This window comes from Perissodus microlepis, chromosome 7, assembly GCF_051167445.1.
Source record: "Perissodus microlepis isolate ML-2025 ecotype Zambia chromosome 7, ASM5116744v1, whole genome shotgun sequence".
NCBI classification, from domain to species: Eukaryota; Metazoa; Chordata; class Actinopteri; order Cichliformes; family Cichlidae; genus Perissodus; species Perissodus microlepis.
In genome coordinates, this window is record NC_140467.1 from 48,149,617 (window position 1) to 48,167,515 (window position 17,899).

At 39.8% G+C, this 17,899-nt stretch overlaps 1 protein-coding gene across 2 annotated transcripts; it reads right to left on the reverse strand.

Moving 5' to 3' along the window:
- Nucleotides 1-852: 852 nt before the first annotated feature.
- lrrc8aa (leucine rich repeat containing 8 VRAC subunit Aa) lies at nucleotides 853-16,867 on the reverse strand. 2 transcript variants are annotated; one of them, XM_084935585.1, is made up of 3 exons: nucleotides 16,678-16,867; nucleotides 7,671-9,795; nucleotides 853-5,496 (listed from the first exon to the last, which is right to left on the reverse strand). In XM_084935585.1, exons 2-3 carry the CDS (start codon nucleotides 9,783-9,785, stop codon nucleotides 5,221-5,223), a joined length of 2,391 nt encoding a protein of 796 aa, XP_084791711.1. In that variant the 5' UTR covers nucleotides 9,786-9,795; nucleotides 16,678-16,867; the 3' UTR covers nucleotides 853-5,220. The 2 variants fall into 2 exon arrangements, with proteins under 2 accessions (XP_084791711.1, XP_084791712.1); XM_084935586.1 differs by lacking the exon at nucleotides 16,678-16,867 and adding an exon at nucleotides 11,388-12,118.
- Between the last annotated feature and the right edge of the window lie 1,032 nt (nucleotides 16,868-17,899).

Here is a 17,899-nt window from a genome sequence, read left to right on the forward strand (position 1 = left end):
CCCTTTGTCAAGCTGGCTGCCAGCTGCTTGTATTCCTTTAGAACAGAAAGACTGCTGAGCGAAAATTTAATAAATTAGTTAAATATGAATTAGACAGCAAATGAAATGTGAGCTTTGATGATTTATCACAATATCAACATTTCACGCAATTGCCAACTTGACCTCATTCAACTTGTTCGCCGACTGACTCCTACATATGGCGACATTTGTTTTTTTGTTAGTGTCGGTGTGCTTGACTGTCTCATTTTACATTTTTAAAATAAAAAATGTAAAATGAATTAAAACATTTTAATTAAATAAAACAGATATTGAAAAAGTTTAACTTTGAAGACAATTTATATGTTACTGCAATACTTTGCAAACTGCAAAATACTGTATCATAAGTGAAGTATCATGGGGTGTGTGGTGATTCCCACACTGCTGAATATAGCCATGTACGCATGTAACCGTAATTCTACTTAATAAACTGAGAACAACTACTCTACTCTAATACATCTCTCTAAAAGAATCACAAGATGATTAACAGGACTGGAAAGTAGAAAACTACTATAATCTGTACTTACAATGTGCTAAAAAATATCAGAGAAGGAAAAAACTGTTCAGTAAGAGTGGATACAAACAAGGGTCATCTCAACCTCTCCTACAAGAAGTGCAGCAAAGGGCGAACACTGACAACAAATTGTCCTTCTCTTAGTCAGTGGGTGCACAGTGTGCTGCTAAAAATGATTTTGCATACTCTGGATGTTCCACTTCCGAGGAAGAGAAAGGCAAGTCAGATGTCAGTAGTAGCAAAGGTCTAACAAACATAGCGCTCAGGACTTGACCAACAATCATCAACGCACTCAAGAAACAGAATTTTAACTTTATTTTATTTTCATATATTGTAATGGTACAAAAGGAGAGCCTGAACATTAGGCAAAGTTCAGTTGTCCATTGTTACAGACGTCCCACTTAAAAAGCCAGTGTTCAGTCCACTTGGCAACAATTAGTAAAAGGCCTTGTGATACAGACAGTGCTGAGTGAAACAAGTCCGTCCATCCAACTTTTAGTTTACATTTAACGTGATCGCTGCTTAGGTTTAAAAGCATTCCTTCCAGTATCAACGCACACATGGTTTCAAATGAAATGGATGGAAATGAACCGTTTTCCCTGATCTACAGGCATCAGAATACAGAGATGAATTGTACAGAGCAAATACAATCATGATTTATGTTCCATACACAGGCAGAAATATAATGCAACCATGGCAGTTTAAGAAAAATCTAGGGCGATGAAAAGGAAATGAAACTGTCTGGAAATGTACAATCTTGGGAAATATTAACAGATGATATACTGATGTACACAATGCCCACGCTGGAGGGTGAGCTCACCTCCATTTACAGTAAGTCAAGATTGTCGAGAGTCGTTTCTGCTCAGTTGTGAAGTCCTGTTTTGTTTATTCAAAAACAGCAATGTCCAAAGGGAAACCAGCAGCAATATGAATGATGATTATGAGCAAGAATAAACTGACTAGTCACGCTGCTTCACACAAACATTGCTTAAGTGATACATAATTTAGAAACACACAAAAGGAATTGGGAAAAGCTGGAAAATAACAAAAAAGAAGAAGAACAAAAACAAGAAAAGCTTTTAGACGCACTGACTTAATGTGTTTGGGTGAAAATGGGCTGAGACTATATCTGAAACTGCTAGAGTTTTCTTGTAACCAAGGAGCACGTATGAGTCATCAAAACTTCCTCCTTTTGGTTTCGTGGGAATGTCTGACTGACCTTTTCCTCGGACATTCACCTGATTCACTAACAGAAAAGGGAGTGGGCTGAAAATTAGACGCATGACTCAGAGGGACATGACGGTGAAGGACTGTAGAGCTGAGTCACAGCTCGAAGGACAGAACAAAAATGACCAAGGCAACTCGTCATCATAATATTTGTGCGTATGTGTCTAAACATACGCACGAAAAACAAACAAACCACCAGATAAAAACATATTCATGGGAATTTTGACAAAGTAGTGTGAGAGAGTGCGAATGAGCACCATCCATCTTCGCGAGTTATACTGACTATACAGGCTCTACTAGGAAATAATTTAGGTTTTTATATATGTCTGAACTCCCAGAACTAATGATGTGACCCACATGTTAAGGCTAAAATTTTATAACAAAAAATGTGCATACAGTTGTTATCCTTGGGCTCAAATCAAGCAACCAGTGCTTTGTAAATCTAAAGTCTGCCATTAAAACACAACAATATTATTGCCCGATATTAGCTATTCGCCAATGTATCGGTATTGGCATTTACAACAGTGTTGTTGATAAATGAAAACTTTAAAAAAGAAGAGACAGGAGAAACATCCTTCAACCATGTCATGAGTGTTGATGTTGCATAGATTGTCCACCAGAGGGCAGTCTGCAACTTCCCTTTCATCAACGCGTGTTTGGAACGACGCAAACACAACAGCCGCCTGATCCCAGCAGAGTGGAGGTGAATAAATAACGACACATAAAATACATCAGGAGAATTTGTTTATGTTTAGTGCGTTTGAAAGAGAAAAGAAAAATATCGGAGTATTGGCTTTTTAAGTCACCAAATATCGGTATCAATATCGGTCGGGCCCTGTCTACCATTAGTACCACTGTACACTGCTTAAGTGCTGTGTGCAAACAGAAAGCTTTACAGACAACCTAAAGTTGACTAAGGCCAGTTATTAGTGCTTTGAAAGTGACACTTTCCTGAAATAAAAACCTTAATTAGCAATAACAGGAACGCTACGTATTGGCAACAATGAAGAACAACATGATACATTGTTTTAAAAAAAATAATAACAATCAATAATCAGACTAGATGGGCTAACTCAGAGTAAACTGCCAGTTATAGCCCAACATCATACACATTTCTATGTTACTACATTATTTACTTGCCTATTTTTGTGGATTGATTGGCAGGCCGGCAGGCCAACAGTCCCTATCCGCATACTTGGCACTGCTCACGTTTATCCCGCAGTATGCAAGAAATTCAATTTAAGCATTCAATCCTTTCCAGGAAAGCTGAGATTTCCTGTGGATGAATCTGTTTCTCTGGCATTATTCCCTTTTTGCTTCCATCTGCAATCTCTGTTGCAATGTTAGCACTAGTTGCTCGTCAGCTCACATAAAGCTAAAGCTCCTATTTGTGCCTTTTAATACCGCATGGGAGCGCTTTACTAGTTCCCCCTACAAGGACATTTGGATTCAGTCAAGGCCTCAGTAAACAAAATATACCGTGAACAAAGGTATAATTGTATCATTAGAGTTAACCTTCCTTTAAAAAGCTTGAATCAAAAGAGAAAAACAGCAGGTAGGAAGAATACGGTACACATGAAACAAACACATTAAATATTTCAGCTATACATTTTACAGCACAAGAAATAAAAAACGAGCCAAGATTGTGATGTTTGCAATCATTCCTGGGGTATAAAGCTTGTAAAATCTAAGGCCATATTAGCTGCAAGAGATGCTTGGCTGGGGTAAACATGGCAGAATTAGTCCAAATGATGCTATTAAAACCAAAGGCCTTAATAAGAAAAGTGTTTCAAGCTAACCACGCATGTTACATTAATTTGGTCCATAGATGGTGGGAATCACATATTGCATGTTCGGTTTCTCTCTCCCTCTGTCTGCAAATGTTTCCCTTCTGTTGTCTGATCTAAATGTTTCTCCATTCTTCCATTTCCTGTTTGTCCTCATCTGTCACTTAGATAAACAGATTACATATAAGTGTCTGCTTTTGAAGCCTGACTCAACTCTTCTCAAACAGGAAGTATCTAAACTTTCCATTATCACATCTGAAGTTCATTTCCTTTGGGAGTCCCACACATGTAAAGCTTGACTAAAGCTTCATAAATCATATGGCGCATTTAAAAAAGAGGAATAAAGAAAAGAAGAAAGAAGTACCTTCATTCTTGTTCATTTTTTAAGTGTATTATCTACTCGATGTGCGATTAGCAGTATCTATGCTCCATATATTTTAACTAAAAAACCCAAAACAAAACAAAACCAAAAGAAATCCGCTGTGACTTGTAATGCAAGGACAGCTAACCTCACATAATTACATGTAATTACAACATAGCAAAGAAAATAACAATAATATGGGTATAGCTTTGACAATTTCTTTTTAAAATAAATGCAAAACCAAAACTACACGTCTATTGTGCATAACATTGCATTCCATTATTCACAATAAAACAGCCCTTCTCACAGGCCCAAACATAATGCTAATGTATGGTACAATTTAAAAGTACACCAAAATAAATTCTTGGCCTTTTCCCAACACATTACAAGGTGTCATATTAAATCTGATAAAGTAACACACTCAAAAAAAATTATAATGCTCGTTGAAACAGAAAGATTCAAAGAAAGAAGATGGATTTCTCCACCATAGCTTCCCATGCAGTTAACAAACAGCCTGCCTCACAGACTGATGTTATAGTTTAACAACTGCAGGGTATTTAGACATTGAACTGTAGCGTGTGTTCCCATTTGTTTCCACTGAATATTTGACAGCTTTGTTTCTTTGAAGTTCGTCTTCTGAGCTAAGGCCTAAGCTGTGAGATCACCCGTGAGATGATTTGCTAATCTTCATCAAGTCATTTTGTCTAAGTAAAAAAAATGCCTCAGAGTAAGTCGAGCATAAAGAAAGCCAGAAGGAAAAACAACACGGCGAAGCTTCATGCCTCAACACATCGGCTATCAGTTGCGCTGTAATTTGTTCGATTACATCTGCTAGCACAGTGAGGCACGCTGCACCTCATCTGCAGATATAACCGTATAAAACTCAAAAGTGATTTTCAGTCTCGAGGCCAGAGAACGTCAGGCTAACACTCTTCTGTGCATATTTCCTGTTGATAGTAAAGTAGTGATAATCAGCACATGTAGATCACTGGCAAGGTTGAATCGTGCAAGTTTAAATAAACGGGTTTGCTTTGGACAGTTCCTATTGTGGCATGCATACTCAACATCACCTGGATGAAACACTGAAAGGCCACAATACCAAACCACCTTTCATCGCCAAGCTAGGTTATGAGATTATTCCACTGGCAGGCATGAGACAATTCCAAAAGCCATCACTTTCCTGTGCCTGTTGGGCCAGAACTGCTGCATCTCCTTCAAAGTTTCACAAAATTTCACTGCTTCTTCATTCCTCTGATCAAACTTCTCCCCTCTGCAGCTGTCCACAGTGGTTCGGCTCAGGCTTGTTCCTTATCGGCCCTCCACAGCTGCTCTTTCACTTCTGAGGGAAGCGTGTTGAACAGGTCCTCCTCCACCACCAGGCTGCTCTTCTTCAACAGTCGGCACTCGCCGAGCTCCACCGGAAGACACTCCAGACGGTTCCCTCGCAGCTCCAGCTGAGTCAGCCCGGTCAGTTCCCCAAAACGTGATGGTAGAGTCTGCAAGCAGTTGTTCCCCAGATTCAGAGTACGAAGTTTCTTACACTGGAACAGCTCTGGGGGCAACGTCTCAATCTGAAATGGAGAGGAAAGGAGGAGGTTGCAGTTACCCTGGCCTGCTGAGGCAGTTACTAAGCAAAACATGTTTCACATAATAAGCAGCTCAGTTGTAGATCACATTAATTTCAGATGCTAACCAATTAAAACTACGACAAACAGGCAGGATCACAGGAACAAAATCAAAACTAGGTTAAATCTAGGCCTGCAGTTATATATGGGTGAACACGGTGTAGGCCAGTATCGACTTTGGTGACTGCTATGAGCAGATCCAACATTTACTATAGCAACTTAAAGACGGTTAATAACGAGATAAAAGACTTTTAAACAGCTGGGTTATTTTAATTATGATAACCATAAAATAAAGCATCTGTAATGGCGACTGACAAGGAATCTCTTGCTGCCACCTCCAAAACAGCATTGAGTTAAATGTGACTTGATTGGTTCAAATGTTTTGCCAGGTTTGGTTAATTTCAGCTGTTCTTGGATGCCGGCTCTGAGAGTTGAGTATCACACCAGTAAACAGAATCTAGGCATCATTTTAGATTACTTGTAATCTTTTGTTAAAGCCTTATTACACAATTCTACTAAATATAACTACTGTGTGCATTTTTAACCAGCTTAGTTTAGGTAGCTGGAGTGCTAGCTATTAACAAAGAAACTTGTCCTATTACTCAGGATCAACCGAGCAGAGGACAGGTGATGTTTAGACAGCTGATGTTTTATTCAAATCTTACCGGATTTTTTAAAGCGATACTACATTCATGTGTTTGACCAATCAATGTATGCAACCAGGTTTTTCGAAGCTTAGCTAAAAGAAACATTCCCACGTCATGGGTTTTGCACTCAACAATAAAGCTACGGGTTGACAGAACAATTTTACATCTGATTACGAATTTTACGCAGGATGCCCTTCCTGACACAACCCCATAAAGAGGCTAGTCTCCATTCTGAATTGACCCAGCGACTTACACTATGGAGCAAACACCCAATACTACGTAAAACTGGAATTTAATCTCACTCAAATGTGATATTTAGAACAATAAAATAACAGTGGGTTTGCGATGTAACCACCAGAATGTGATACAGGCAAAGAATTTCACAATTTGTGCATGTCTGCTAAAGACTTAAAGGTTTGAACACATTTAGGACTTGAGTTTACTTTGTGTACCATGAACCTCTGTTTGAAAACAACAATGCAGTCACACTCTGTTAAAAACTTCTAAACATTAAAAACCTTTTTTTTTTTTATTTGGATAGATAATGTGCTGGAAGTTTAAAGAGGATTTTAAGGAAAAGAGGCCCCGAGAGCCCGAAACATCAAAAGGACCCCATTTAATGGAGCTATTTGTAGCCGCACACAAACCTGCTGGAAGCTATTTTCAGCATGCAAGCGCAGTAGAAAGTCTAGTAAAACAGCAGTAATAATAACCTTTACTGAAAAACACATGATGCTGTATGCATGCTCAGTGTTCAAAACAGTATTATCAGGAGAATTCACCAAGTGTTTCTTTAAATTCTCACAGTAAACAAATGTGAATGAAATGCCCCAAAGCAAATAACTGAGTTAAGGCTTAAATGATCTCCTTCACCAGAAACCACAGGCTTCAATCCAACTGTGAATTTTTAGCAAGATTGAACATGTTAATGAAAAATAACCAAGTTTATGATAATCTGCCACCTTAACACAGTGAGGGAGGCTAGATTTGTGGAGAAAAGCGACACATTATACAAATAATACCATATACACTTTGTAATAAATACATAGCAATGACACATTTTGGTCCGCTTGGAGTTCACTTGGATTTTTTTGTGTGTGAAAAGAAGCCAAACCACAGGAAAAAGCTACAAGTTTACAAATTCATCAACTAATTTAGACCAGCGTAAACAAACTATAAAAACACCCTTAGACAAAGACTTGGACAGCTGTCAATATACCTGGGTGGTCCACCTAAGTAAAGTCTTTGTATGGGAAGCACTACAGTCCTACTGTTATCTTCAAAGGCATAATTCTACACCAGGAACATGTAGATATTTATAATGGCTGACCTTCGTCAACAACTTATCGGGTTTTTAAGCTAACCTTACTGACATCTATGAGAAAGATAAAGGGGTGGAAACATGACTGCAGAATGAGAGAACTTGAGAACTTTTACTACAATGAATAATTTAAGAAATTCTTCGCTACTCACCCTGTTTGCTGTCACTGCAAAATACTGCAGGTTCTGGAGGAAGCCCACATCTGGGTGGATGCTGGTCAGATTGTTGTGGCTCAGGTCTAAGAAGCGCAACTTGCGGCAGAAGAAAAGCTGGCTGGGGATCCTCTCTATCTTGTTCCTATTCAAATAGAGCCTTTCCAGGTTGGTGAGTGTTCCGATCTGAATGGGGATATAGGCAATCTGGTTGTACCACAGCTTCAGGCACACGAGGCGGTGCAGGTGCTGGAAGCTGATGATCTCCTCTATCGTCTTCAGATTGTTGTCCTTCAGGTCGATTTCCTGCAGGTTGTGCAAGCTAAAGATGGAGTGCGGAATACGTTCGAGATCGCAACGAATGAGCTCCAGCTCAGTCAGGTTGACCATTTTCTTCAGGCTGTTGAGCACCATTAGTTTGGTGCCCTCATTGTTGATGGAGAGCTTCTGAAGGTGCACACCCACATCCGTTACCACCTGGGGAAGCTTAGTGAGGTTGCTCTTAAGCCGTAGCACTTTGAGACTTTTGAGCTCTCGGAGCCCATCGATGACAATGTAACGATTATTCTCAGCACTCAGGTTCCCGGTTAAATGCAGCTCTCTGAGATTCTTCAGGCTGTAGATCCACAAGGGGATCTCCTTGATATCAGTGAACTTAATGTGGAGGGACTTCAGATTCTCTCTTAGAAAGGCCAGAGCTGGAGCCTCAATTTTAGCCGGGGTGTGATAGAGCCACATTTCTTTTAGGTTGGAAAGCTGGGCGATGATTGGAGGGATAGTAACATCTGGAATAAGTTCCAGCTTGAGCACCTCTAGTTCAATCAGATCAAACACCGTGTCTGGAATCCCGCTGAGCATGAAGAGGTGCAGCTCCAGCTTCTCCTGGGAGTTCTTGGTGATACGCTGCCGTAGCTTCTCCAGTGTCCACTCATTGTTCAGGTTGAGTTGCCTCAGCTTGTTTTCACTCACCTCTGACAGAAACACAGCGAAGCGCTTGGAGTAAAGAGGGTCATACTGATCTATCATGTGCAGCATGAAGGCAAAGTCGTTCTTTACATCTGGGATGTCACTGTAACTGCTTTCCTCGCGGATTGCTTCAAAGGAGTATCGTTTCAGGGAGCGGCTGAGCATCCAACAAAGAGTGTACATGCAGATGAGTCCATAAACCACCACCAGGGAGATGTAGAAACAGGCCAAAATCCTGAAAAGAGTTGCTAACGGATGAGCGCAATGGAACGAGCTGTACCCGGTTAGATTCTGAATATTCTCTGTGCACAGCACATTGAAGCTGATGTGTTTTACATAGTGGGCTGTGTAGCCAAATATCAGTATAAACTTTATTACCTTGATAATGGTCTGACGTATGTAAAGGCGGTACACTATATCACCCTCCTCTACATGTATTCTGAACTTTTTAACCTTTTCAAAAAGGGCCTTGGCCTGCTCCCCTTCCTTTTTATCTAAAACTCCAGTTTCAGAGCGATCAACAATTCCTTGTTCAATTCTGGTCTTTGTTCGTTGAAGCATGGGCACACTGGCCTCAACATCCTCGCTCACGCTTGAGGCCTTCTTGTCCATCGAACCGTTCATTTTCCCCACAGGCTTGGGGTCGCTCTCCTCCACCACGGTCTCAGACAAAGCTCTCGTTGTCCACGGGGAGTCGAAGCACTTGAGGAGGATGGAGACAAAATGCTCCACTTTAGAGCTCGTGCGGGGGAACTTAAACCAGAAGTTGCTGCAGGCCAGGAAGATTAGAGTGTGGAGTAGCACCAGATAGGGGAAATATTTGGCAAACCAGTGTAGTTTTTTCTCATAGCAGACTGCGTCTACATAGTTATACTGATGTCGGTCGAGGTCATACTGAATGCCTTTGGGTTCCGGTGCGTAGTGGGTGGTCAGATTCGGCATGGGCATGACTTCGCACGAGTCATTAACGACCCACTTGCAAGGCAAGCAGATCATCTTGTCCTGTGTGACCTGCAGCGTCCCGCCGAACACCGCAATCATCAGCATGACGATTGAGATGTAGTCTGTGAAAACGTCCCACCATGGCTTCAGGATGCGGTACGCTGGCTGGGTGTCAGCAAAGTATCGGAGCTCTGTGACGGGAATCATGATGGTTTATCTAAAAAAGCAGAGACAACAGAGGATTAGTTCATGACATGTTAGGTTAAACTGTGTTTTGAAAACCTTAATGCTTTGGGGCAAAACTTTACATAAATTACACTCAAAATATTATTCCTGCCTGTTGGCAGCTGACTGTGGCAGCTGGTTGTGAATATTTTAAGCTTTTTCCTTATGAAATCCAGCTGAATAGCTCTGTTTTTCTTTAATAGCTTCTATGCCAGTTTCTGGGATTAAGCCAACCATTGTTTTCATTAGGAATTAATCCTCTAATTATTTCCTCATTCATTATTTCTAAAATGCCATGAAATAGTGAAGAATGTCCACTACGGTTTCCTGAAAGGATACATTTACAAATTACACTCCAAAACTATGACACAGTCAATTTACAAATACATAAACCAGAGAGAGTCTGATGGTGCACTGGAGAAGCAAATGTTTGGATGTCTTGTTTTTTTGCATGAAATATGATTCAAATTATTAAACCATCTATACAGTGGAAACCCATATTCCCAACAGCAATCAAACATATTTGCCACAATGTGTCTTGGAGAATATCACAGCACTGAAAATAGTACTAAATGGATACCATAATAACATCACCATTTCATATAGCAGGATAAACACAATCCTTTCATTTTACACTGCACAATTAGAAGGAAGCTTGCTTTAGTCTTGCCTTCTTGCTCTTATGTTATGTCAATATTGATGTGAATATTTTAAAAAGTCAGACAGCAAATTAATAAATGCCACACACACAAGTAGCACTAACTTACAATTTGCCTTTTATCCTGATGTAGCCCAACAAGCACCTATGAGCAAAGAAGTGGAGGTTACCAGACTAGAAACACACAAAACACGATAGTTCTGATAGCTATTTGTCCTACAACTAAACAAAAGATCCTCTGAGCATCTTGCATGGGACACAGCACATTGCAGAGGCAATAGCAGCACAGACCCCGAAGCAGGCATGTTCATACAGACTCGGTGTCTCCACCTGTACTGCTACGTAGCCCTTTCTCAGAATGAATACGTTTTAACATGTTACTCCTTACAGAAAGGGCCACGAAGGAATGTATTCTCCCAAGAAGCTATGTAAAATCCTGCAAAACCAACAAATTTCCTGATTGTTTTCCCCCAAAAAGTGAACAATCCGAACAAGCAGGAATACTTAAATTAAAATCAAGAAAAACAACTTGAAAATGGATGCTAAACCCATTACTGAACACAAAGCTGCTGCTGATCACACGAAAACACAAATCCCCCAAAGTGAAAAACTCCTGAGGCTTGAGTATGTGTGTAAAAACCACAATCAGGCATCTTTTTCAAACAGTAAATAACAATAGAGTGAACAATAAAAAAATAGAGCAGTCAAAGCAGCTTTTTTTTCACAATTCAAGATGTTTTAAAGGATCATATTAGCCCAAGTATAACCTCCTACACAGAAATACAGTTTCATGTGGACACAAATCTGATAGTAGAAGAAAAAACAAATCAACTGTAATAGTACTACTTATTTTTCTTCTTATAACAGTAAGGAAGAATCAAAAACAACAAAAACTGCATCTCCCTGTTTGTTCAACCACCCCCTACCTTGTGAAAGAAGATAGCTGTGCAAGTCCTCACAAAAAAAGCATTGTTTTTTATCCAGTTCAAACCAGAATGGCAGCGGAGTCGCTGTTGGCCTCCTTCGTTAGGCCTCTGCTTTGCTTTAACACAGAAATTACAGCACACTGAGACCCCAACAGCTGCCACAATACCCTTAACTGTAACCAGTCAGATGGTGTTATTCCACAACAGGCTATCTTTGACTCCAATGCAGTGTACACTTCCCTGTACCACAACAGATTCATGACAAACCCAAAAGCATTTGACATGCTCAACTTTAAAATGTGACAGATGGAAATTCTGGTTTTGCAATACAGTGAAACTGCTGCATATTTTCACTTTCGTGTCTTGAAGTCATTGGTGTGTCGCTTAGATCACAAGTTTGCCACAATAAGCTAGTATAAACTCCAAGTTCCATGTAACATAAACTAATTGCCAAGATCTTCCAAGAATTTCACACCAGGCTCTGAAATAACCCTAACAATAATAATGGATGATCCGGTAAGGTCACAATGTGCCACTAATATCTTTAATTCAAAAGAACATCCGAGGTTTGTTTCACTTCATCCTGGCACAGGAAAATAAACACCAGTCTGCAAGCAGCTTACCTTGAACCACCCTACACTTCTCCAAAATCATCCCTCTAATAATTTCAACCAAGGACTTCTCTGAGGAACTAAGGACTTCCTGTCACTATCCCTGGTGTAAAATAAAAAAGGTCAAGACAGGATAATATAGTGACTGTGTTCTTTCTTGTTTGCTATGTCACCGCAGTACATTTCTCCTGATTTTCTTTCTCAAACAGAGATGCCTTTGTGCAGGCGAAGTGCAGGTGAACCTGACCACCGAAACAGCCAGTGTATTACAGAGCCAGAAATAATTTCCCTCAAGGACACTAGTGTCCATTTGGTTTGTCACAAAAACAAATGGACATGCCTCTTTTGCAGTATATAATGGACTTTCCTTTAAAATAACCCCAAGCAACCCCAAGTAGCTTTAAGTGATATCTGACAGCTAATCTCCAAAAACTAAATGAACTCCAGTGAGGGGAAAAAAACCCTCTTCCTGTGGGGCTTAAACTTAAAATCCCACAGGAATAAGTCGCAGGTTCGTATGGGTGCCACTCCCTACTGCTCCTTAGGATAGATTTTTGGTGGTAGGCATACTTTAATACCAACAACTTTTCAAAGACCTTAAAAAAATAAAGGACTGAAGGACTTTCTAAGGACTTAAGGTCATCATCAATGTACACATACAGGCAGCGCAGGACAAGAGTGTGCGTAGTGCAAAGATCAGAGCACAGCATGCAATCGTGAAAGAGATGAGAAAAACCCCAAAATGATAACAAAATAAAAAGAAAAGGAAAAAGAAAAACGTGCTATAATCTTTGTTATGTGTCCATGATGAGAAAACACTGAACAAGATGGTGTTAACGACGGACAGCATGTCTCCAATGTGATTTGAAGCCCACTGAATGTGCACATGACACCTTTGGGAGAAACTTTTAGTAGACAGAAGAGACAAAGTTGAACTTGTTGGCAAAGATAAACAACATGCTTTGAGGGAAAAGGGCACTCTATACTAAGGCTAAAAGCTCAACTCAACTAGGCTGGATATTTAAAAACTGATATGATTTTTGAATATTCAAATAGTAATTAAAAAATGAGATACTTTATGCCTTAATAATTCCTTGGTTTTTTTTTACTGGCATTTGCAAGGATATAATACACTACTATCACCCAAAAGGGATGGTAATGCACATGCAAAGCCAAATACAGTGAGAGCTGTCAAAAACCTTCAAATAGAACTTAAAAAATAATGCAGCAAAGCTAGCATATCACAAGTCTGCCACAACTATACAACAGTCATCAGAGAGGAGTATGTTGGAAGGACGTCTTTGTAGAATATTATATTTGATTAGAAATGCCTGTTAATCCAAACCTTGAAGCAGGGTGGAGGCAGCATTATGGGTTGGAGCTGTTTTGCAAGTTCAGAAGACTTTCCAATCGAAAACACTGAATTTAATTTTTGTGTTTAATTCAGCAGTCTACGAGCAGAAGATTTTGAAAGGCTGGGTCATACAACAGGACACTGATTCAAAACATATAAAAAAAATAAAGATAAGCCCATGTCTCAAGCCACCACGAATTTCTTTAAATGTTGCTTCCAAGGAGCCAGACTTTATTGTAACTGTTTAAAGTGGTCATGAGCAACAATTCTCCAGGCTTTCTGAACGTTTTTCAAAACTTTTTTCTTAACTAACTGGCTGCTTTTTGATTGATTGAGTATCCGAGTATTTTTAGAGAAATTATTTTCATTTATTTGTTTATTTACTTCACTTAACACTGACCCACTCAAGCATAAACAAGACACCTAACTCAAGGGATGAACGAGTGTTGTGTCTACACATAGCAGACAACTTAGCAACAAACTCATTTTAAATTGCATCTTTCGACAGTTCGTTACTATTTTTGCTCCAAGTTGATTGCCAAATATCCATTAGCTAAAAACTTGGCATACATCAGCATGAAGAAATTGCACAAGCGGAGGACAAAAGTAGAAGTTTCAGGCATAAAAATAATTTTGCAGTATATGAAAATGAAAAAAAAAATGCAGCAAAGAAGCCATTTTTAAGGAAGGGAAACAGGGAGAAAAAGCTGAGGTAGATATGAGCTCAGCTAAAAATCAGCGACAGCTGGTCTTATGGAGTGATGAATTTGAAGCTTTGGGGTCAAAGTGTCATAGGAGGAGGTCAGGAGAGAGGTACAACTGGGAGTATGTACAGCCAAAACACGGTGGAGGCTCAGTCATGGTTTGGGGTTGAATTTTAACAAGGGGTGTTGGGAATATTATCAAAACTAATGGAATTATGAAAGCACAAAAGTGCCCCTAGATTTTGATCCATGATGCAATACCAGCAAACATCGTAGAAGAGCTTTGCATGTAATTCCAGAAGAACTATTCCTGAAGACTACCCATAGAAATTACAAGAAAGCTACCTATGAGAGTTCAGGCAGTGTTGAAGAACAAAGGTAGTCATACCAAATATTGACTTTCAAGATCATTAGAAGCCACCCCTAAAGAAATGAAGTGTGGTTCAACACTTGCACAGTAATGACATCTCACTCATGACTGTGTCTTTCCAGTTAAGATTATGACGGCCTATTAGCGTAACTTAGCAGAAGACCACATCACAACTAATTAATTCTGGTTAATTCTGAAAGGTCAGCACTTTTTCTTGCAACTGTACACATGTGGACAGAAAGATGGACAGATATCAGTGCTGCCAGCACTTATTGCAGGCAGGAAGTTTTATTACATTCACTTAGATTGATACACGCTATAAACTCCTCTGTGTTTGAAACATCTCTCAATATTCCCTTGGCAACTACTTCACAAATTTCCATTTAAGTGCCGCAAACATTTATAGGACCTCCAAAGCAACAGAGAGCATCACTTTACTAACGTCTTCTACGCCCTGTTATCACGTACCATACAGCAGAGATGACTAAGGAACAGCGTGTTTTGGATCCCTTCATCAGTTCACAGTTGTTGAAAGTATTACACCCAGATCTCAGGGTTGTGTCAACAGCATCCAGTCCAGGCTTGATGCTCCAAATGTGCTGGAGTTGAATATCAATTTTAAGCGACAAAAATCAGCTTTTTTCCACCATATTTTGACACTGTGTGGTACAAATAATGTATCATTTGAAGATAATGAGGTGAGAAATCATATATGAAAAGACTAAATGGTAAATGGCCTGTATTTGTATAGCGCTGTCCTAGTCCTTAAGGACCCCAAAGCGCTTTACACAACCAGTCATCCACCCATTCACACACTGGTGATGGCAAGCTACATTGTAGCCACAGCCACCCTCGGGCGCACTGACAGAGGCGAGGCTGCCGGACACTGGCGCCACCGGGCCTTCTGACCACAACTAGTAGGCAACGGGTGAAGTGTCTTGCCCAAGGACACAACGACCGAGACTGTCCAAGCCGGGGCTCAAACCAGAAACCTTCCGATTACAAGGAAAACTCCCAATTCTTGAGCCACGATTGCTCCGACTAATCCTACCTTGGTCCGATCCTAGCTTTTCAAAGGAGGATCCCTGCACTTAACAATTTTTCCAGCACTTCCCAGCACTATGTGGCAATAACTACATAACTATGTGATCTGGATCCAGCAAGTCAAAGACATTGATTAGTTTCCCGTTATTATTTTTCCATTTTAGCTAATATTTAGTAAATCCTGATAAAAGTCTACATAAGGCTGTTATGGGGCAGTTGAGTTGCTAGTCTACATCAGCACTACATATTAGCAGTGACAGTGTTTTCTAAAGCCACAATCCACTGATGGATCCACTCACACTTTATAAAGAGGTCCTTGACCACAAAACTGTTGCCTAGAACGCGGAAAAGAAAATGAAAAGAAAAGAAATTCAGGCCAAAAAGTTGAGATCGTTCTTCACAGCCCATTTGTACAAAGCAGAATTATCACAGCTTCCGATCTCAGCCCATCTGCCCAGCCCTGGGGCATCAAATCAAGGGATGGAGAGGACAAGGTCTAACAACTGCTGACTCACAAAGAATGTACACCAGTGATGTCATGCTCTCACACATGTTCACAGTAATGAGAGGTCTGAGACATAAACCGTTTAAAACTACTTTATAAAGACATATCCTGATCTTATAAATTAATCATTGTAACCACATTTGTGTGCCTAGCCTGCCAATGGCAATATTACTACAGCAATGCGATAAAATCACAAGAGCTCTTACATGTATATTGTGACTCTGTAGTAATAAAAATGAGAAGAAGAACAGCTCATTGTGAACTTAATATCCGAGAAACATCGAGTTACAAAACAGAGCTCTCCTGTTTTCCACTGCATGCACATGCTTTGCGGCTGCTGATGGGAAAACTTCCGTGTTTTAATCTGCTGTTTATAGCTTCAGTGTTTTATCAGCAAAAAACTGTTTGCGCTAAAAATCCCAGAACACCTCGCCTGGCCTTCAGCTGTGGACAAAAATGCCTTTAAACAGGACCGAGAATATTTCATTAGCTTAAAAAAATCAATCCGAGGCGGTAACACAGTCAGATAAAATTACATGTAATCCAACCCCCCAGAGCGACCTTTAGTTAGGTGGTCCTCTCCACAGCAAGAGTCAGCAGAGCAGGGACGGGAAACGATGTCTCATGTCGGTGCTCAGTTAGCAGTCTGCGGCAGCTAACTGGTTATATATCAAACACCCTGAAAAATAACAAAAGACCCACCTGTTTTGCTAAAGCTGGTGTCTCTCGCCTCCTCCGCACTCTGGTGAAACATTTCTCAAACAGGCTTCAGAAGCTGAGGCAGCTCGGACATCAGGCCGGAGCCCCGTTATGCTGCTACGGTAGAAGAAACCCGCAAGAAGGCTAGAGCGGTGCGGGACCGTCGGCTCCCACAAAGAACTCTGTCCGAGCAGGGACGGGGGAAAGTACGAAATTATACCGTTTTTCAAAATAAAAGCACAACCCTCTCATCTCACTCTCGCTCTGTCTCTCTCACTTCTGTTTTTCCCTATTTTCTTTTAGCTTTCCTTTTTAAGTTTTATTAAATTAGATAAATAGGTTAGATATATATCTACTCCCAGTCGGTCGCGGCAGATGGCTGCCCCTTCTGAGACTGGTTCTACTGGAGGTTTCTTCCTGTCAAAAGGTTTCTTCCCACACTTACCTTACAATATAAAGTCTGTGAGACAAATGTTGTGATTTGGGGCTATATAAATAAAATTGAATTGAAAAATTGAATTGAATTGAATAGAAATAAAATTAAATACAACGGAACTGAACTGAACTACAGCCCTCTTTAAACTTAAGTGGGCCAGTGAAAGTCTGCATTTCTGTAAGTGTAAAGAATTGTAATTACACACTTAACATATCTTAAGATAAGAATAAAAAGTGCAATTCACCTCAGTTTTTCTACATGATAAAGAAGGGCTCCTTTGGTACATGAAAAAACGCTGTCAGTCCATTTGTTTGGGCTTGTAAATTGTAGGAAATAAATGTGTAAAATTACACATTGCTCATTGGTCAGAATGTCCTGTAATTATAAAAGAGAAGGGTTTTGCTAATTGACAAACAAAACACAACTGAATAAGTTATAAATGTGTTAAAAAAAAATGTAAACAGTGAAATAATTCAAATCAATACTTTACGCGATCTAACCCCCCCCCCCCTTTTTTTTTTTTTTTTTTTTTACATTTACAGTAACTTTAAGGGTTTAAAAATAGCAACAACAATAAAAAATCACACTCATCTTGATTCACCAGCAATTTCTTCTTTCGGCTCTTCCACAAATCTCTGCAGTGATTGCACGGTGGAACTGTGCATACATTTTTAATAACTATCCCACATACAGCATCTAATTTCATTGGTACACTTGCACATAAATTTATGGTAGTTTAGGTAGTTCATTCCAAAAATTTTAGATGAACTTGTCACATTTCTTCAATTT

What these genes read in the sequence shown, in the direction of transcription:
- lrrc8aa (XM_084935585.1), bottom strand. Translation starts at nt 9,785, where the DNA reads ATGATTCCCGTCACAGAGCTCCGATACTTTGCTGACACCCAGCCAGCG. An exon ending in TTGCAGTGACAGCAAACAGG is followed by an intron (nt 5,497 to 7,670) that starts GTGAGTAGCGAA and finishes TCTCCATTTCAG; the next exon opens with ATTGAGACGTTGCCCCCAGA.